The sequence below is a fragment of the Brachycentrus maculatus genome, unplaced genomic scaffold (genome assembly GCF_059751285.1).
Source record: "Brachycentrus maculatus isolate JH-2025_06_01 unplaced genomic scaffold, ASM5975128v1 h1tg000042l, whole genome shotgun sequence".
NCBI classification, from domain to species: domain Eukaryota; kingdom Metazoa; phylum Arthropoda; class Insecta; order Trichoptera; family Brachycentridae; genus Brachycentrus; species Brachycentrus maculatus.
The window spans coordinates 1,771,446-1,794,148 of NW_028280796.1; the positions used below are offsets into that span (position 1 = coordinate 1,771,446).

The window sequence follows — 22,703 nt, forward strand, 5'->3', positions numbered from 1 at the left end:
TACATGTTCCTGGATATTTGATACCCTAGATCGAATACTAAGGCAAAGATTTAGTAAGAAATTAGAAAAATAGAGAAATCAACACACGGATCACTTTGTAATTACCAATCAGTACATCCATTATCATTAAGTTGGAGACTGACCGGAGCATTTCGTCGTAACATAACGTCGAAACATCGCTTGTGGCGAGCACCACTGAGCATCCGAAACTATGGATGGACCGTTCGGCTCGCTGTACTGACTGCCTGAATGCTCGCGTCGTAACGTAACATGTTACGATGCGAGCATTCAGGCTCCGGTCAGTCTCCGCCTTTAGATAACCAAATGGTGTAGTGAACAATGAACCTATAACCCTAAGTGCAATCATTTTACCTTTCCTGAAGCTTGTATAACGGAAATGTCAATTAACACATAATTCGCGAGAAATGCTCAAAAGTTTCTATTACATACTGTTGGTAGATAGCGGGAAACGCTTGTAAGCGTCCTATTTGCTTTCTTTTGATAGAGCGCGAGAGACTAGTATACTAAGGGTCAGGAGGCAAACTGTCTGAGAATAATTCAGGTTGATGAAAAAAACGCCCGATAACAGTATTTTAAGAACCCTTTAACAAATAAATCATTTTAAAGTACTTAATTTATGCTTAAAATTTTTATCACAGTGTGAGAATTCCTCAACGATTCCCATCAATATGTAGCCACCAGAAATGATAAAGAATAAAGGAAATAATTAATTGGTTATGGGATTTTGGGACCAATGATTATGATAAAAATAAGCAGATTTTATTATTAAAATAAGCGGATTCTACTGTATAATCACACTACTTAATTCATTGATCTGAATATCACTTACGTCTTCCCATTTTCTTTCTAGGCACTCTTAGTAACTCCATATCATCATTTTGCAATAGTAATTTTTCATTTCTATGAACATTACCATTATTGGAGTCAGTTTCCAAGTTATTATCTATATTAACTTTTTCTTCAGTGTTACCAGGCGATGGGACATTTTCCATATCTAAGAGCATTGTGTTTAGTTCTTTTTTTATATAATTTGATTCTGAATCATCTTTTTTAACAAACTGAAATTTTATAAATGAAAATATTTCAAAATAATGGATCACATAGGAAACCAAATTAGATTTTTAAATGATAAAATTAAATGATAACTAATTTAATTTATTTTTTTTAATTGAGATTTTCTCTCTTCACCTACATCTTAAAAATAAGAATTAAAAAAAAAACAACAAAATATCAATATTTTTTCAATAACATCAACATAGATGAAGAAATCTATTTGATAAAATGGAAGTCTAGGCATTTACACGGTTACAAGACTTTACGACCTGTCATTGGCTGATAGTATATATCATATGAATTATGATAAATCTCAACACTGTTTATGTACTTAAAATATACAAAATTCCAAGTTACACAGTAACACAGTTCGGTATTATTTAGGAAATGGATTACATATTTTGTAATCTACGCGACCACCCCAAGATTAAGTATGTTGTAAAAATTAACAATAAATAATAATCCTACCACTCCAAAATATTGCTTCAAGACAATGTCCGCATGCTCACATTGCTGCTTAAAACAGTATGAAAATGTTGCACTCTGCAAGCAGTCAATGCAGATAACATTTGGCAATTCATCATTTATTGTGATCTGAAAGACAAAACACCAAATATATACTTTGCTATTAACGATAAGTTAATAAAACCAAGAATTAAGGTTGAACCTTTATATTTGAAAACGACATCAATATATCGGCAATGGTTCTTGACACACCATCAATTTGCTCCTCTGAAGATAAGCAAATCATGTTTGTATTTTTTAATAAGCAAGCGCGACAAATTTCCTCGAAATTCAATGGAATTTCCATATCTGAAGATTTAAATGGAATTTTCACCTCCATACTATTTCTCATTAACGCTTCCATGATTTTATTTGGAATATTGCTCACTGTAATATTTAATAGACTTCCTTGTACTTTTTTACAGTCAAAATATGCATCATTGTGAAATCGAAAATTTTATCAATATAACAAATTTTATATTGGACTGATATTTTGACATCGACCGGATCGATATTGACATTTCGTTTCTTTGACGTTTATTTGTTGTTATTTCTGGTTTTAATCTATGGAGTATACTATGGACCGACTTTTTTTGTAGTAGGTAAGTTGTTCATTTCATATCAAGTGTAAATAAATACGTAGGTACCAGAGAAGGAAGAAACAAAATTATTTCGTGGAAAAAATATTACTTTAGGTATTTTTAAAGTTTTAGAAATTCTTAAGTATACAAAATACATTATTTATTTATTTATATTCAAATATAAATCGTTACATTTTTTACATACTATTACATCTGATCTAATATTTTTTAGGGTGCATTTCGCCAATTGGATACCATCATTGCCTATTCTGATTGTCTAAAAGTGAACATTTACATTCAATTCATATAAATCTTTTTACATTTATTTTAATCATATGATTTGAAGTTTAACTTATGCGTAAATTAGATCAAAAACTTTATCTCTTTCAAACGCAATACAAGTTTGTTTTGTTGGTGATGTGAGGAACTAAATTTTCTGAGTGATTAATCAGGTTCAATAAATTTATGTTTAATTCCTAAAAACCGTCAACATAAAATTCTGAAAAATTGTAAATAGTTATCTCCTGAAAGCATGATGTTTGAATTTAAATTTTTTAACCATCTTTATAAAACACCTTTCATAATTATGACTATATTATTAAGAAAATGAGGAATGTTTTAGTAGAGTAATAATAACAATTCATCCTTCCATGGTAGAGGTGGGCATTATTTGAATAAAAAAATATTCCAATATTCGCAAATAAGAATCTGTAAATATCCTAACTTCTATATTCCCTACTCATCTCTATTGAGAAATCGATAAAACAAATCTTGAAAATAGAAACATTATGAATTTTAGCCAGCCCGGCGAATACAATGCTAACTAATTATTAAAATGACTGATTCCATGGTCTTTAGAACCCTCCTAGCTAACAAGTAATATTTATTTATAAGTAGTAAATAGCTGACCGCAATATCCTAATCATAATTTATTTTTCATAAAAATAGTAATACATAATAATAATAGAAATGAAATAATCATGCATGCTGGTTAATGTTTTATTTTTCATATTTACAATTACTTTCTTTTATATATTTTTGGTTGATTAAACATAAATAACAATTATTTATAAATAATATGGATGAATTCTGAAAGAATGAATTAACATTTTAAAATATGTATTAACTTTATACTTCCATTAAATTACTTATTTACATTAAAAAAATCATAACTAACGTAATTATTCATCTTATATTAAATATTAAAATTGCGAACTCATTGTATAATTTTGTACTATTTACAGTCTTTACATCTTTAGTAAAACATAAAAAAAAATACTTCTAAATACTGGAAGAATACTACTAAATACTGGAGCATACCATCATAGATCACAGCTAATGGTAAAAATTCGTTAATTGTACTTCCTTTATATGTAATAACCTGCAAAGTGTATATTTCACAAGCCTTTCTGCTGGTAGGATAGTAAGGATGGAGAAGGACGATATGAAAACATATCACAATCACTCAGACCAATTAAAAATAAGTTATTCTTTAATTATTATTTTTTAAATGGCAGGAATCAAATATGCAAAACTGCATGTTGTATATGTTTAAATCTTGTTGATTTCCTAATAAACGGTGCGTAACTGAAATATTATATCAATTGCATTTTAAAATCTTCATTATTTACATGTGTAATAAACATTTTGAATGTTGATTTCTATAAAGGGTCAAATGTATTTAATTCGGAGGATTCATGATATCGAGTTACTAATTTTGTTCGAGCCAAGAATACTGACAACAGTGTCATAAGTGACTGACAGGCAGCAAAACTTAGTAGAGTTATAACAATTGGTTGACGATATCTCCTAATATGGTTGATCAATGCATCAAAACAACCCTGAAAAAAATACGATTCAAATCAACATAAAAGTTTATCAGTCATAATATGTTATAATTCACAATAAATTATGTAACAGGTTGATAAAATGTTACTAATATTGAAGTATTTACATTGTGGTGATATTTTAACAGACTTATTGACCACAGCTAAAAAAAACACACACTCACACACAAATTGTAAGTTATGTAAGTATAAAACTACTTAGTGAGTCTTAAGTCTATCAATTTCTACTTGCACCCATGTTTTTGTCAGTACAACCAATACACCGCATACAAACAGTAACATCACAACCAAACCACTATTCAAACACCTCCTAACTACAAAAACTACATAAATTATTATATCACATGCTAGACTATCTGAAAACCAAAATGTACATTAACTTTACCCACATTCTTTTAGACACTTTAATGATACACCCAATTTAACCCATTGACTTCTAATTTGGTAAAAACAAAACTATGATATCATGATTTTTTTATTATTATTTTAAATGTTTACATTAAATTTACAAATAGTAATAGAAATTTTGGGGAATTCCTGGGGAATCAACCTATTAAAAAAATAAATAAACACAAATTTACCTTTTTATATGGATTGCATTTATTATTGTGAGGGCGACAGCATGATGCAGGAAACATGGTACCCGTCATTTTTTGGAAATTGGTACCTTGGAAATCACTAGAAATAAAATTAATGTGGATAGGTATATCTGGTACAGTCAAAGTTGAAAATAATATAGTGCACATACAGATGCATGGATAATGTTTACTAAGCCTAAAGCACAGTTAGAGTATGTTCTTGATATTTTGGAGAGTTACGCAAAGGAACGTACAATAAAATATTTATCATATATACAACATACAGTAGACTATTGATTTGACGGGATGAATGGTAAATAAATTTTCCAGATAATCAATTTTATTTTTTATTTAATTATTGAAAAAATATATAACAATTACAATAATTAAAAAAATAATAATGTCAATTTTAACCCGCCAGCATTCTGATAAATATTAAAGACTTAAAGATAAGGCAACATCAAATAAAAAAAACCTTTTTTAAAAATAAGGATCGTTTTTATAACATGATGATATTTGTCTAAATGCACTCCACCACTTTACACCGTCATCAATTTTGGTCCTGACTTATTAAGTTGTTTTCAAAATACAAAACATCCCGATTAGTCGGCTTTCCAGTTAATCTGACCCCGGTAAACTGACTTCTTCTTCTAACCCTTATCCGCATCTAATGGTGCATAGGGCACTGCATTATATTGACGCAGTGTTATCATGAATATTACTTACTGAAGGCAAGGTGATCACTCCTGCGCTTCAGGGACCACTCCAGGGACTATATTAAATAAATATTAGAATGTAAAATCACTAATATTTATTTTTAACCCCCTCTGGGAATCGAACCCGGGACCTCCAGCACGGTAGCTAAACACGCTAACCATTACACCACGGAGGCAGACAAACTGACAGTTACTGTATAATACACACTCCTGAGTATATATTTATTATTTCTTCTTTTATAATGTAAAAAATACCAACTTCGTAAAAAAAAATATAAAATTAAATTTAAAAAAAAAACAAAACAAAACAATTATTTCTATACAAATAAAAAAACTTGGCACAATCAGGTATGTCAAATACTTCAAAGCGGCTGGGTCAGGAGTCGTAATAATCGTCGGGTATGTATGAGGAGATGCATGAATGTAAAAGAGGCAAAGAACGTTTGCAAAGACAGAGTGGTGTGGCGTTCGATTCTCTCTGCCTACCCCTGTGGGGAAGCGGCGTGATGGTTAGTTAGTTAGTTAGTTTAGGTTTCAGGTTTGATTCCCGAATGCATGCGTTTTTTGTAAGAGTGTTGAAGAGTGAATATAAGGTGAAGAAGAAAAGAAGTAACTAAGCAAGTTGTTTACCTGTAGCTGTTGACTCCACAACACTTCAGAGAGGTAAATATTTGGTTCCACAACACTCTCTTGGAACTCGGAGATGTTGAATTCCCATATTCATTCATCATATTGTCTCGGAGCCAGGAACGTCCTTTCATCTCTATCTACACAAAAATATTTTTGAATCTCAATCGAATTTTCTGGAATCCCTACATTTGAAATACAGATAGTGAAAACCTTTATATTACCCGTATTTCTTTACAGATTATTATAGGATTTTTCATTAATGATTGTCTTTTTTTTTTTAATTAATTAACCTTTACAAGCCTGATTTGACTATATCACATACAGGCAAAAAAATGGGGCTTTGCAGATTTGCCCGTACCAGGTAAAAATTACCTTAAACCGATTTTACCATATAATTTTATGAGGTAGTTGAATATTTTCTCACAGGGTAGCTTTATGTGTTTGTACAGAAGTAGACTCCGTCCCCGAATGCCGGGTGACATATTATTTTATATGTTTTGAACAAATCTTAATAATGAAATTTAAAAAAAACTTGTCCTTTTTCCAAGTAAAATCTTCATTACAACTCATCACTCAAAAGGTTCATGACTTTTTATCAATCTCTTTGCTAGTATATAAAAAAACATCATAAACCTTATAATCCATATGAGATTTACTGTCAAGGTAACCTTCTTTGTGCTGATAAAATGGAAGGGAGACATTAAAATATAATAACTATGGTCCATAATCTAACCTCAGCTCTGTACATTGTAAGCCCAAATCCACACGATAACTGCAGCAATATACTAACTGATACTATGGCAGCATACTGAAATCAAACAAAATAATAATATCATACATTTTATTCTGAAAAAATGATCACATTAAAAATGTTTGAATAGTGAAATAAGAAAGAAATGCAAAGCTAAGATAAGCATTACCAATAAAATTAAGAAAGGTGTGTTGAGATTGTTTAGACATGTAGAACAAATGAGTGAGGAAAGAACGGTAAAACAAATTTATTTACCGAGAAAAACTTGGCACAATCAAGTATGCCAAATACTTAAAAGCGGGCAGGTTAGGAGTCAAAATAATTGGCGGGTATGTATGAGGAGATGCATGAACATGGAAGAGGCGAAGAATGTTCGCAAAGACAGAATTGTGTGGCGTTCTATTCTCTCTGCCTACCCTGCGGGGAAGCGGCGTCATAGTTAGTTAGTTAGTCACAATATTTTTTTTTTAAATCTTTTTTTTAACACTAGATTTTTTTAATAATTTTAAGGCCATACTGCACTTTTTCTTAGTGAAGAGTAGTAAAAAAACAGAGCATGCTATACTTATGTTATACTTAATTATAATAAAATTATGATAAAAATAAAAGCTTTCAATTTAAAAAGAAATATATTTCTAAAGGACCGTTTTATAAGGTATGAATCTTAAATGAATTTGCTCTCAAAAAAATTCCCTTATAAATGGTGTGTATCAATATATCTTCTAATCTAAAAAGCATAATACTGAATGCTGATAAGCTGACAAATCTCTATTATAATTGTTTTCCAATTTTTTGTCATTATTATTAGTTTAATAGAATAAATATTTATTTTATTGATGATAAATTCAATTTAAAAAGTAAACTTACAATATACAAAAGACCAGGTCTTCCCAAAATAGCTCCACAACATCCAGTTATACCGGGGATAAAAAGAAGACAACCAGCAATTGCCAGAACCACAGTATCGAATGCTCCTTTTGATATCTGTAAAACCAATAAGTATGCACCAATAATTCATACATTTGATAATCTGTAACCATAATAACCAGAAGAATGAAAATTGATGACAGAAAAGAATGTGTAGGAAGCAGGATCAAATAAGGAAATAGATATTAAAAATATGTATTTAAATATTCGCAAACTCGTTTGTATGTACAATTTTTTCGTACTAAATTTTAAATAATTGGCCAACCAATCAAATTTAAAAATAATAATAAATTTTCGCCAAAATTAGGTCACCATTTTTAACGATTTTCGAAAATATTTTTGGCGCCAAAAGCGCTATTTCCTTTCCATGGGAATCCTAGTACGATTCTCGGTGGATTAAAAATAATCTTAGTTACAAAAAACGGCAAAAATCCAGACTTTCGGTTGATAACACTAAGCAACCGACTTCAAATATTATTAATACTTTAGTATATTTTTTCTAGTTATCTTTTGATACTTTGTTCCCAGCTTAGCTGTGCACGTAGGTACTAGGAGTGTAACGGGCGTTCGAACAGAGAACTGCTCAAACTGTTCATTTTATAGCAGTTCAGGCACTCGAGTGACAGCGACCGCGGCCATGTTCAGTGTTCGTTTGCGCTGACCTCAATTACAATTATCACGGTTCCAAAACAAAAAACGTTATTTTGATTTCTACAATTACAGTGTTTTCCATGTTAATAACAATTTGAAAGTAGTTTTGTATGCATTTTGACTATTCTCAGCATATTTCGTGTGTTTTGGTGAGAAGAATCGAGAACTCGAACGACATTTTGACATTCGTTTATAGCGGTGGTCACGAGTTGTTGCCGGACTGAATCGAGAATCGGGTACTTCTTGTACATGTTTATTTCCGATTTAAAGATTCGTTTAGTGATTTCGAAGTGAAAATGATGATCGCGTACGTTATTTTTTACACATTCGATTATTAAGTGTCGAAATAATCGCCATATTATGCGTAAGAAGGTGAGTATTGTATGGAACTATTTCTCGCTGGTTGACGGAGAGGAGTCAATAGTCGTATGCAAATTATGTAGTCAGGCATTGAAGTACACTTACTCGACATCTAATTTAAGAAAACATCTCGCTAGAAGGCATCCCGAAGTGTCTCTCGTCGAAGAAACAGATCACGAGGAAGTCGTCGCTGGAATGGAAACGGAAAGCGACGAAACGGATCCGTTTGCGGATTATCAGATGGAGATGATAGTCGTGGGGGAGGAGGAAGTGGATCATGAGACGGACGCGGCGATCTCGAAGAAGAGAAAGAAAAGAAGCGCTATCTGGAATTATTTTATAGATTCTGTAGACCAGATCACGGCGCAATGCAAGATTTGCTCCAAGATCTTGGCTTATAACTCGGCCACTTCCAATTTGAGAAGACACCTCGCTAATATGCATAAACATCACAGAGTACCGGACGAAGGCGAAATGGGCATGTTTCGCGAAGAAGACGCTGTTCCTCCTCTTCCGGCTCGCCCGAAGCAGCTGGACCGAGAAGGCGCACAGCGCAAGGCGAGCGGCATCTGGAACTACTTCAAAGAGTCCGCCGGTGATAAAATGGCATCTTGCAACTATTGCCAAAAGATTCTTTCGTTCAAGTCCTCGACGGGTAACTTAACTCGGCACATACAGACACAGCACAGTGATCTTGTCAAACAAAACAAAGTACTCTCGGAGGATTTACACGAAAGCGTCACTCCGGAGGCACCGAAGAACTCCAGAAGAAAGAGTGTCATGTGGAAGTATTTTGTAGACATTCCAGAAGAGTATCAGGCGAGATGCAAGTTTTGTAGTCGCACGATACGCTACAAAGGGACGGCTTCCAATTTAAAGAGACATTTGGAATTGAAGCACCCTTTCAGGGTGAACTTCAGCCAGAACCAGCCTCCAGAAGTAAACGATGAAGAGTCGCTACCGGGTTCGGAAGATGAAGACTGGAAACCCTCTGACCTGCGTACTAGGTCAGCTGTGACCGTGGCCTCTCCGATCACCACTCTCAATAAGAAGGAATCGTTCCTAGAATTTAAGAGAACCAGCGAGATTTGGTCTCACTTCATATCTTTGGGAAACAACATCGCAACTTGCAAATATTGTCACAAAAATCTCTCTCACAAGACTACAATTACCAATTTGACGAGACATTTGCAAAGAAAACATCCGAAATTGGCTGTGGACATTGAGGAGTTAGATATGCAGGAAGTAGAGGTAGAAGAACAGCAAATGGACGAGGTTGAGCAGCGGGTGGAAGTGAAGACCTCCTCGATGGAGATAACGCCCCAAGAGTTGGCCGCGATACAGGAACAGCTGGACATAGAGAGCGAAAAGATCTCCCAATCCCTCGGCAGCGTGAGTACTGTACACGCTGAAAACGGTCGACTAGCGAACCAGTCTAAAAACAAAGTCAAACTGACTTTATACACTCCCAAACATTCTGTAGCATCAGACAAGAAAGCGAACATAGAAAACGCCATATTGAAACTTTTCATTTATGATTTACAACCATTTAGTATCCTAAAAGATAGAGGTTTTCGAGGACTTTTGAATGCTTGTTTCCCAGCCTTCGTTATTCCGGATGAAAAATATTTTTCAGATTCCTTACTACCGTCCTTATATAAAAATCATCGAATAAATGTTCGGAACAAAATGCGGGCCGCTAAAACTGTTTGTCTTACTACAGATGTATGGACGTCCGTAGACAAAGACAACTTTATGGGAGTCACTGCGCATTATATCTCTTCCGATTATGTATTCAAGAGTATACTGCTGGAATGCGTTCCGCTACTCGGTAACCCTACCAGTGCTGCTATTGCGAAAGAATTAGACAGAGTTATAGAGGAGTGGGATTTAAAAGAGAAAATCTTGATGGTTGTGACCGATGAAGAAATCAACATGAAAAAGGCTATCCGAGAATTGCTCGGCATGAGACATTTCGTTTGCTACGCAAACACTCTAAATTCCATCATGGAAGATTCTCTTAAGGAGGTAGAAGGAATTTTGGAAAAAGTTAGAAAAATCGTAGCTTATTTTGAAACAAACTCTAAAGCCACGCAAACTCTTTTAAATGTACAAAGAGAAGCCGATATAACTCGACCGAAAACACTGATCAGAGATACTCCCACACGATGTATAACTATTAACTCCATGCTTCAGAGATTTGTGGAAATTCACGAATCAGTGGATCAGGCTCTGACATCATTAGACCCTGATATAACACCATTAAGTGCGGTAGACTTCGAAACGTGCGTTAAGATTTGCGAAATTTTAAAACCTTTTGTGGAGATCTGCGAAACTTTAAGCCGAAGCCAAATTGTTACTGCGAGTCAAGTCATCCCCATGTCTCGGGGTTTAAAAATTGCTATAAAGAAAATGTTATACAAAGAGGTTTACAACAATGAAGCCGGGGAAGTCGTAAAGAATCTGCAGATCGGTTTGAATGATAAAGTTTTTTACTTAGAACGAGATGATACCTTTGCGATGTGCATGTTTCTCGATCCCAGATTCAAGCATTATTTTGAAAGTGAGGAAGCGGCGTCCAATGTAAAGCAGATTGTCATAGCGCTGGTGACCTCGATAATCATAGACAAGGAAGAAGAAAGTACTATCGCGGGTACAGATGATAATCAAAATACAGCCAACGGCCAAGATTCTTGTATTTGGGAAGAGTTTGACAAGTTGACATCCAAAATAGCGAAGCCAGCGGATGCTTTGAACACTTTGGCAAACTTGGAAGTGGAACAGTACATGAGAGAAGGAGTCCTGCCGCGAGAGAAGAATCCGCTAGATTGGTGGAAGTGCCATGATCACCTGTACCCAAACTTGTCGCAGTTGGTCAAACAAAAATTCTGCGTTCTGGGAACTTGCGTTCCTAGTAATACATTGTTTTCTAAAGAGGGATACATCCTACTAGAAAGAAGAAAGCGTTTGAATTCTCGAAAAGTTAATGAATTGATGTTTTTGAATATTAACTCGTAAATATTCTTATTATTTCATTATATTACAAACATTCATTTAGTTGATACCGTGTTAGCCTCTCGCTAACAGGTGAAGTGTGATCGCCATTCAAGATATATGTAAATATAAAAATAAAATAAAAACATTTAAAAAATATAAATAGTGGTTGTGAAAAATCACACAATATTGTTTTTGGCTAAATTATTATGTAAAAAAAAACGCAAATGTTTTACATGTTTATTAAAAAAATAATAATTGATGAACATGGAAATCATTTTAATAAATGGAAATATTATTAAATACTTTATTTATTTATTTATTATGTGATTAAAGAGTTTTTTTTTCATCATCTATAGCCTCAATTTTTCAGAATCCTTTTACATAATATAAGAATTTTTAAATCAAAAGTATAATTTATATGAATAACTCACATTAGCCACTGCCGGGTTAATTCCTTTCAGCGCAATATCCAGGCTGGATGGATGAAACATCGTCCAAGCAGAAAAGCACAAGAGTCCGAGTCCGGCAACCTTCAAATTTTAAATTAAGTTATCAATATTAGTAAAATGACAAGTCACGCTATAAAATGGATGCCTACTTTTTATTATTATTTTTAGTTAAATTGTGCATGCACTTAATTAATTTGTTTTCCATAAACAGTTTGAAGAAAATTTGACATCTTTCAATGAAATTCTGATTTTACGTTCGAACGCCTGTTTATTTTTTCTTTTTATACAAAATCGTAGCCTATTTTTTTTCTCATATTATCATGGGTTACGAATCCTAACTACGAATAATTTAGATTACGAACATGGAGTCACATGCTTCACAAACTGAGATCTATGGAAGATAACTGCAGTAGAGCAGCTTCATTAAGGCCAGCAAAAAGTGTTTCAGGTCGCTAACAATTTGTGTTACAATTTCATTACCCGAGGTTCAATTATATTGGGTAAAAAGGTAAGAAAGGGACAGAAAATTTATTGGATATTTGAATCAGTCGATCATAGTATCATGACAAATAGTACATAATTAGAAAATCATAGATAAATAAAAAGTATATTCTTCCATTTACCACAAACGCAGAGTTGAACAATACCAGTAGAACCCTTGCAGTGTTGGCACCGCATGCCATTGAAGTTACCATGGTTGAATCTGAAACAATTATTGTAGTCTACAGATTACGACAAAATTATGCAAAGAACACTGATTAAAATTATACAGTTTCATTTTGATTGAAACATAATTATTGGGGCTACATACCTACATACTATTACTTATATTCAATGGACTTTTTTAAAAATAGTAATCGTTTTTGTGAAAGTCGTAACAATATATATAAAAAATTCTAACCCTTATCCACACCCAATGGTGCATAGGACAATGCATCGTATAGAAGCAGTGTTATCTTGATTGTTAAATACACAAAGGAAAGGTGATCAGCCTTGCGCTTCAGGTACTAGGTACTTCAGTCCAGGGTGATATTAAATAAATAGAATAAATGGAAAAATCACTGATATTTATTTTGACCCTCTTGGGAATAAAACTCTAGACCTCCAACATAGGTGGCCTAGTGCGCTAACCACTACACTAAGGATGCGGACAATATTTACCGTTTTCATTAATAAAGTTTTTTTTTTTAAATTCTCTTCATATTTGTAAAAGTCTAAAATTTTAGTAATCTCATTTAAAGTTATCACTTTTATTAGCAAAATTCGCTTATTGAAACACAGCATTTTAGTAAGTTGGCTACATAATGCATATATGTACTATCAGAAAATTAGTACTGTTACTGCTAACGGTACCGGAACATTTTTCATTGGGAAGACGAAAACGCGCAAATGAAGACAATCATTTATTTATTAAAAATTACAAAGTTATAAGTGTAAAAATAACAAAATTACACCAATACATCGAAAATTACAAAACTCAAGGGGCGAGAAGAACAAAGAGACACCAATATAAAAACAGAGCGAGCGCGGCGTATACACGTTTCGAATCTTATTTAATCTGAGCACACAAATATTTGTCCGCCACCCCTTAAATACTATTTTAAAGGCGTTGCATGGGGTGGGGACAGTATTTGTAACATTTAAAACTTACTGAACTGCGTCTCTTTGTTCTTCTCGCGTACATTTATTAATACTATTTTTAATACATAATTATTCTGTAAAATACACAGATTTTGGCCGAAACAAGTACTAATGGCTAACCTAATGGTGTACAGGGTTAAAAACTCAGAAGCATCTTGTGGAAACAATAATGGTGTGATAACATTTCTTTAAAAAATTGCGGTGTTGACTCTTGCGATACCCATGTACACCAATGATGTCACAAAAAGGATGTAAATATCTCCTTTATTTCTTTACAGATTTTAATAAGATACCAATTGTCCCTTGATTTTTTTAATAAGTTTATTTACCAATTAAGAAAACATGATAATTGCATATTATGTAGGTACTTGCATAGATTTTAATGCATTTATTGACATGAGTATAGTACCTACTTCACTGTTTGGAGGGTATTATGAATTTATGATTCTCAAAAGTAAATATTTACTAACTCTTTAATTGTTCAGTGCAATAATATCCGTTGTGTTTTTGCTGTTTGTTATTGATTTATTAATCAACAACCGCTGCAAAGGAAAGAGTGTTCACTGTTACACAGGCATAAAGCTTATAGGATTGTAATATGTGTATGTACTTTAATGCACAATTATATTTAATTTGAAATTATCTCTTCCTTTGTTGTGCAGAATCAATCAATCAGCACTCGATCATTAGAATTAATGCAGTACTGCATTCATTTGATGCAACCGGAGCTGTCTTTTGTAATTGATTCAAATGCTCTGGTTTTTATCCTGAAGCTATATTTTCCAGAATCGCAAAACCGAAGCTTGAGTTTTGAATCATTCTTGTCCATTTTGACACCATTGTGTTTTTTAAGCAAATCTTGGGCCATACTGTAATGAAAAAATCTCATATTTCCCGATCTAATAATCAAATCAATATTTCGTGCATGGTATCTTAATGACCATAGAGTTAATTTCTGTGAATACATAGTCACCGTTTTCCTTTATGGTCATAGAACATTGCAAATAAAATATTGATTGCTGCATTAGTCCAATCTAATTTGTCATATTAGATCCAGTAATTTATTATTTAAAAGTACAAAAACCCAAAACAAACATATACATTTTACAAAATTATTATATTCACAGTTATACCTTTATTTAACTGGGGGCACTAAATGGTTTCTTTGATTGATAACATGTCACCAAAATATGAATATCATTTTTGCACATAAAATGAACACCCAACAGCACTGACGAAAAATAACAAATTAATGAGAGGCTTCTGTATACTTGTACAGTGTCTGTAGAATTGGTGGGGGCGCCACTGTCTCCATTGGTGATACAAAAATGATTTTGACCATGCAAAAATTTGTATTAGTGTATGAAAAGATGTTAGTTCCATATTTGACCACATGTAGTACTTATATGGATATATTTTTAAAGAGTTTTATTGATTATCACAGACAATCCCAAAAATCGTCAGTCTTTTTTTAATTCTGCTTTATAAATTATGATATCTTAAAATTACAGACAGTCGAAAATGGGAATGTATTCCATTTCAGGAATTTTTTATGGGGTTCATGCATTCAGAATTTTGAATGAGTAAAACACCGATTCCCGGAGTGGTAATGAATTTTTGATAAGGATCAAAGACAACATTCGAGTATTTGTCGCAGGTTACCGGATATTAGTAATGTAATAATAGGTTTGGTGTTTCGCCATTAGTTTTGTTTTTTAAATTAATATAAAAATTAAACTTTACATCCACCACCGATTTTGGCGCCATACGATGCTCAGTTTAACTGACTCCGCTCTACGATTTTGGTATGTAGGTATAAATAATAATATGAATCACAACATTTTGAGTGTGTCTAAAATCTTGTTCATAAATGTGGGTTTCTCCACATAGGAATTGTTTTTACATTTTGACATCTCAACATATTCTTCTTCATCTATGTTGATATGTCAAAATGTAATAATATTATTTTTAATGATAACATTCATCAATACAGTGTAGAAGGTGATCACTTAAACCATCTAATGACAGATCGTAAAGCTTGTAAATTCCCAAAATTTTCCCCCAAAGTTTCCGAATAGTCTTTTCAATACGCTTCTTCATCTATGCTGTATTATTTGAATAACTCCTATTATAACATTGGGTCATTCCATGGTCACTGAAGTTACATTTTACTCCAGCTCGTAAATCTCTCATGCAAATATTGTTAATATTCCATATTGTTATATATTCTAAATTATGAAAAATCAATATGCATAACATTTAATACCTCAACACAAATTATTGATATAAAATGAGTGTTTTTTTTTCTTCATTTACTCCTGTCTCATCAGTCGCAGACTTTATTTTTTTTTCATATATGCAAGGTGGAGAATTCCAATCTTCTATTTAGGATAGTATAAAAAAACAATAAATATTTTTATAATTAAAAAGCAAAGAAAATATTTATTATTTTTTACAGGTAAATAATATTTTTATTTTAATTATACATATTTTACACAAGAATTATATTTTTAAAAGGTAAATATTTATCTCCTTTCATTACTGTGACTGAAGCATAGATGCAACTCTTCTTTGTCCTGTTCATTTGATTGTGGTCTTAATCATGAATGGCATGAAATGGATACCCCATACATAATAGCAAAAATACTAATCATTACACTACAGAGGCATACAAGCACTAGTATATTTTAGTACTGTAAAACAAATTTATGTTACTTCATACTTTTTTAAAGTATACAAAACATCGCTCAATTATCAATTCCTTGGTTTTAGGGCAATCCAAAATCCATTTTTTGGTTTTAACGAAACAGAAGTGTTTTTCATTTTTAAGGGTATCTCAGTTTTCGAAGTCACCAGAAACTCAAAATCTGCCAGAAGATAAAATATGATCGCTTTTGCCTGCATAAGAGCAAAGCGGGAACCTGTAAAAATAAGTTAAATTATGCAGTTTCATTTAATTATGTTTTTAAAAATATATTTGTCTTCTACTGACCGACTCTCATCTGTATCCAATGGTATATGGGATAAAGGATACGACATTGAATCAATGTATTAGCTAAAGCATTCATTTATCTCATAAAGATGAAGTGATCAGTCTATTTGGCAATATTAAAACAATTTCAAACTGAAAAAATCACTTTTATTTGTTTTCACCCCTTGGAAAATGGAACGCAGGATCTTACACTGAAATAAGTCCGCTTTTTTATTTTATTCTGAAATATTTAAGTCTTCTACATGAACCCATCATTTGTGTTGGACTGTAAAGTGACAGGTTATTTGAAAGCGAGTCAAATATATATTTTATATACCTATACAATTCCTCGGACCTATCCCAAAAGGTACAAATGAATATGGTATGATAGATCCCTTGTTCTCATCCGAAAATCTCTCTGGATCAAATTTATCTGGATTTGTGAAGTACTTTGGGTCATGATGCATGGCATACACAGGTATCCAAATAGAATCATTTTTGTTTAACTGAAATAAATAAATAATAATAAAACCAATAGATATTTTGGAAACATGGTAATAAAATCAATATAGGAAAGCTTTTATTAATTTAATAGCTGTGCACCAATTCTACAAAAATAACATATAACTTAATAAATGCCCACACAATGGATTGGTATCTCTGAAATTGTCGGTTACAGTGGTTCAAACAACCACTCATTGCACGCCTTTCAGCTCTAGCCTTTCCTCAACCAAACCCTTCTGAAAATATTATCAATATCATCTGCCCATCTCGTTAGTTGTCTATCCTTTTTCTTGAATGTTAATATTATATCATACCACAAAGTAACAATTAATTTGAATATGTAAAATACCTGATAATTTATTCCTGTACCTTGGGGTGGAGGAAGAGTATATGACTTAACACACACTCTATCAGTTAATCCTACGGGTGGCCAATGTCGTAATGTTTCTAAAACCATAATTATATATTTGAAAGTAAATAAACTAGTAAAACTCCTGGTGTTTTTCATTGCACTGAACCAACATGAACACTCAGTATAAACGAGAAACATTCTGAATGCGTTAGAAATGTGGTTCTAGAGACAAACATTACACATTTCTATGAAACGGTCTTGTCGATCTCGCAAGACACACAAACCTCTTTATCCTCTAGGAAGTGCCAGTAATCAAAAAACTCTCAGCAACATTTTAGATATTACAAAGAAGAATGCAAAAATCCCTGAAAAACTTTAGTAATAGTAATAAAATTAGTTGAGAATGTGAGAGGACATTCACCACAAATTGGACCAAAAAAAAATAAAATAAAAATTTCTCCTTCAATTTGACCCAGTTCTGGTAGCAATTGATTGGAATCATATACCTAGTATAAAATATCTCAGATGCTCATGATATTAATTTGTTCTTAAATAAAGCAATGTATAAAATTGTCATTAATATACATACTTAAGGCTGCTGGGTATAAAGTGATGTTTTTACCTGATATAACCATATCCAAGTATTTAAGTTTATGTAAATCATCATATGTCAGCTTTCCCTTTAGACCAGGTTTAACTGCATCTATTTCTGCGTGAACCTTGCTCTGAATATCAGGATTTGCAGCTAATTCGTGGGCAACAAAACTCAGCAAAGTAGAAGAGGTCTCAAATCCAGCAATGAAGAACAGGAGTGCCTGAGCTGTTAGATCATCATCAGACCACTCTATAAAAACACCATCTTAGTAAGATTTACACATTACAGCAGTAAAACATTCCAGAAGTGATCTAGCTTGTCTAATTAAATAAAATAAAAATATTTAATTGAAAGGTGTCTCAATTGAAACAAAGCCTCTAAGGTTTTTTTTTAATGTAAAAAAAGATGAAAGTCTGGGCATTCCAGGACTTACGACCTTGCATTTGGCTAGATTAAGTAATCACGTTATACACTTTTGTAGTTTTCACCATTCTGCGCATTACTGAACACCTTTGTTCAATAACATTGTTTTTAGTGTTCTTTTTTTATACAATCAAAAGTTAAGTAAACCTTTCAAAATAAATAGTTTAAAATAAACTGAACATTTACTTCTTTCGTAATAAAAAAAAACATAGATTTGATAAATGATTTAGTCGTAAATCAATATTGACTGAACCTTTATACCATACCTCTTTTAGTAAGGCTATGTCCCGTGGCAACATCTTCTGCTGTTGCAAATCCTACATCTTGTTTGTCTTCCAGCGAATCTTGCTTCAGAGATCCTTTCTTAGCTTCCATTAACAGGTGTATCATATCCTCTCTTATTATATTATTTTCCTCTCGGTTCTTCATCGTACTTTGCACAAGTGTCCGGAAGAAATTAATTATTTCCTGACTCATGAGAGGAATTCCTAAAAACTACAAATAAAAGATTGATGAAATAATATTATATTTGAGGGTAAAAAAAATAGCAACAATATATGGTACCACTTCTGTTCAGTTTGTAAGCATGCAATTTTGGTTTTAAGTTTATAATATTTAAAAAAAATACATATTTTTATAAATTTTTAAGAAAAAAACATTAAATTATTTACAATTAATTTTATGTATCCAAATTTAGGTTTACAAATACTAGATTTGCTCCATTTTGGAATTATTTTTATCAAGATTTTTATAGACGAAGATCTCATTATAGATGAAAAAATCTTTTGAGGTTTCGACCTGTCATTGGCTGGTTTTCCTAGATGTGAAATCCTTTGGGAAAGAATCGCACATACATTTCATGAGGGCTTCTAAAAATAATAATAAAATTACTAATGTCAACCATTTCAATCGTAAAATGGAATTGATCTTTTCAATTGAAGCATAAATACAAATTTCTGAAATTTTAGTAAAGTTATCAACCATGGATAGAATGGTGAATGTTACACAGTATATAAAATGATCACTTAAACCAGACAATGTTAATTCCTAGACTTCCATATTTCCACCTCAATAGACTTCTTCATCGATTTCGGGATATCAATAAAAATCTGAATATTATATTCTTATTTAATTTAAAAGATATACCAGAAACAATTGACATTATTTATGCCATTGTGCATAACCTAAAAATTTTGTCATATAGAGAAAAAACAATCAATGTTCTTAATTGACAACTCCAAATTTATGATGTTATTTTTATACCAACCTTCATCAATTTAGGCATCAGGCTGTAACCAATGAATTTGAATAAAGTAGAAATCTTAAATTTTGAAAACTTAGTTCCCATAGTGAAAAAATCATTATTTTTATCTACTAATGAGTTTACTTTCAATCCAAAAGCACATGTGGCAATCACATCATTTGCATACCTTGTGAAGGTTTCTTTCATTTCCAGATCTATTGAATGTTTCTCTATAAAAGAAATAGCATATAATTCAAATAATATTATTTATTGATGTGGTTTTAACATGATTTAAATATAAAAATAATACAGTTGTATGTGACCACTATTGAATTTATTATTAATGTACGCACTACTATTTTTGAGAACTTCAGATTTTATCATTATCGGGTGAAAATACTAACTGTTTTGTTTACATCAATAAAATCAAAAATAATCCTAAACAAGTTTTTTTATTTTTATATTTAATTAAAATAAATTATCTTTATTCATTGCTCCTTGCATTCTTGTATCATATTTATTAATCGAATTTCACAATACAAAAACATGAGTCTGTATGCCAGTAATGATACAATGTAACACATCTTGTATTGTGGTACACCGTTTTGACATTGACCAGCAGTATTTACAAGATTGTATGGTAGTACTATTGTGTTGAAATATATTACTACGGTTGTCATTCACCCCTGAAACCTAAAATCTTAAAAAAAGTCTAAATCTTTACCCCATCTATTAAAAATGTTGGGTCCAGACAACCTCAACATATGGGAACCTAAACTACAACCATTTGACATCCATTTGACACCTTTGTAAATTGTGTGAACTCTTTAATAAAAGTATACAAATGTGGTGCCATATTCATATGTACATATAATTTGTGTAGAATGTATTTTAAATTATATGGTTTCTCACTAGTACTAAGTAGTGCACAGTGTGCTTGATAGTATGAATGGAAGAGTGAAGAAATTCAAAGTTAGTTTTGTACATGTACCTATATTTTTACTTTCTTTTTTATAAAACATTGCTGTTTCTTCTGCGCATTCAACAACAAATGTAAACATGGATCTCATTTTTGATGATGTAAATGCTGGAGTCAAAGTTCCTCTCATATCTTTCCATCGTTGTCCTTAAAAAAACAAAATATACATTAATAACAAAGCATTAACTGGAAGATTTGTAATAGATCACATCGTTCAGCTATGTCGTATTTGATTGCATGTCATAAACAATTTTATTTTATTTTAAAAATAAGCATTGTTAAATGAAAACTTAGTTAGAGCACATTGTTGTAAATTGTATGTAATTTATAATTATGTGAATGATGAAAAATATATAAAATATAAAACATATTTCAAGCATAATTATTTTACTTATAATTTAATACAAGTATGTGTTATAAAATACAATTGGTGAATTATTTCCTCATAATTTTATGTGCAAGACTGGTTATTATAAAAACACTAAGCGATCCATTGATTTCATTATCTGCAATCACAATAATCAGATTGTAGATGATAAAAATAAAATGGATAATAATCAAGTTCTGATTTAAATAATCATATCCATCTCAATGACCTTAACTTTGCCACATAGACAATATTATATAATATTAATGATTTTACCTTTCAGTGCAAATAAGTGTCTTGAAAATATAGAATCATCTTCATTCACCCTTCGATGGTCCGTAAAATGGTCAAAATCTTTGATACATAATTTCTTTATTAACTCTATGTCTTTTAACATGATGACACGCCTGCTGAACTCAAAACATCCCACATACCTAAAACGTTAGACACGATTTATATGTTTCACACACACACATATATAAATTTGGAAGCCTTATTTTAAAGGTTTTTTTAATGAATTATGTTTATTAAATCTAAATTTTCCAGATCTATCTTAGTATATTTAGCTTATTAAAGTATTATTTTGAAAAATATGTTCATATATAAATAAAAATATAAGAGTTGTTAGTAAACTGCCATTATATTTAATGCTCAGTCTTTTCTGTTAAGCATCTGTCGCAGATTTTAAATTGTTTTTTTATTGGAACCTGTAAAGAAATAAAATATGAACTTATAAACTTTTGGAAATTATGACTAAAACTGTATAGGGAATTCCTTGAGATTATCCTTTTGTTACTTTAGTAAAAAATCAATATAAATAGATCCTCATGAAGTTTATCTATAGTAGTGCAAATAGATTTATATTTTGGAATATCTTATACAGAGATCTCGCACTGGAACCAGCACCCATCAGTGTAAGCTAGGCATCATCATTCTTGATTTAACATGTTTAAATGAAAATGCGAGTAACCAATTTTATTATACTACCTTTCTTCCGGAAATACGTTGTATACTTTTTCAATGACTGCAACAAAATTTTCCTGTCTGGTAATCAGTCCAAAAAAATTACCAAACAGTGGCACAGACGGCTTAATACATTTAATTCCGTATCTTTCAAAGTATCCATATTGATATTTTGCATAAAGAAATGCACATCCCAAAATACATCCAATTGCAGTAATCCACTCCCATAATGTAAAAACCATTTTCTGCAATATTTTCAATTATTTTATTTTGCAGAATATGAAAAAACAAATACATTGATTAAAAATTTTAACTCGTTTTATGATTAATTTAATGGAATAGAATTGAAAATATTCCTAAAAATAAATTGATATATTACTTACTAAAATTGGATATATGTAGTTAAAACAAGATTTAAATCAATTAAATAATATTTGTTTAAAAAAAACACCTGAACAAAATTGCATATAGTATGAAGTTGGGACTAAAGCTTTAAGTCGTAACACCTGTACTACTTTTTAATTCCCATCTCAATCACTTCATCTCTGTTGAGGTATGAATAAAAATATTTACAACCATAACCTGTTTTTTTAAAGTACT

The 22,703-nt window shown here is 31.6% G+C and overlaps 3 protein-coding genes across 7 annotated transcripts in view; 1 reads left to right on the forward strand and 2 right to left on the reverse strand.

The window, feature by feature from the left end:
* LOC148312392 (uncharacterized) overlaps positions 1-16,556 on the reverse strand; it is a 38,562-nt gene extending 22,006 nt beyond the window's left edge. Inside the window, exons 1-9 of one of the 5 annotated variants that reach the window (XM_088277405.1) lie at positions 16,429-16,556; positions 12,689-12,768; positions 12,048-12,146; positions 7,549-7,665; positions 6,664-6,738; positions 5,931-6,067; positions 4,588-4,684; positions 1,543-1,668; positions 851-1,079 (exon numbers count right to left, since the gene is read on the reverse strand). In XM_088277405.1, coding sequence (XP_088133531.1) covers positions 851-1,079; positions 1,543-1,668; positions 4,588-4,684; positions 5,931-6,067; positions 6,664-6,738; positions 7,549-7,665; positions 12,048-12,146; positions 12,689-12,760 — 952 coding nt within the window. In that variant the 5' untranslated portion in view covers positions 12,761-12,768; positions 16,429-16,556. Of the gene's footprint in view, positions 1-850; positions 1,080-1,542; positions 1,669-1,741; positions 2,134-4,587; positions 4,685-5,930; positions 6,068-6,663; positions 6,739-7,548; positions 7,666-7,920; positions 8,039-12,047; positions 12,147-12,688; positions 12,769-14,839; positions 14,922-16,428 lie in introns of those variants that run through there. The other 4 variants (XM_088277406.1, XM_088277407.1, XM_088277408.1 and 1 more) reach the window with 4 other exon arrangements.
* On the forward strand, positions 8,620-11,759 carry LOC148312393 (zinc finger BED domain-containing protein 4-like). The gene has a single exon (XM_088277403.1). The coding sequence runs from the start codon at positions 8,620-8,622 to the stop codon at positions 11,635-11,637; it is 3,018 nt and encodes a 1,005-aa protein (XP_088133529.1). The 3' UTR covers positions 11,638-11,759.
* Positions 16,461-22,703, reverse strand: part of LOC148312394 (uncharacterized) — a 45,320-nt gene continuing 39,077 nt past the window's right edge. The window contains exons 20-28 of the mRNA XM_088277426.1: positions 22,128-22,355; positions 21,417-21,574; positions 20,786-20,920; positions 19,819-20,024; positions 18,818-19,046; positions 18,156-18,377; positions 17,531-17,628; positions 17,015-17,183; positions 16,461-16,627 (exon numbers count right to left, since the gene is read on the reverse strand). Coding sequence (XP_088133552.1) covers positions 16,461-16,627; positions 17,015-17,183; positions 17,531-17,628; positions 18,156-18,377; positions 18,818-19,046; positions 19,819-20,024; positions 20,786-20,920; positions 21,417-21,574; positions 22,128-22,355 — 1,612 coding nt within the window. The remainder of the gene's footprint in view (positions 16,628-17,014; positions 17,184-17,530; positions 17,629-18,155; positions 18,378-18,817; positions 19,047-19,818; positions 20,025-20,785; positions 20,921-21,416; positions 21,575-22,127; positions 22,356-22,703) is intronic.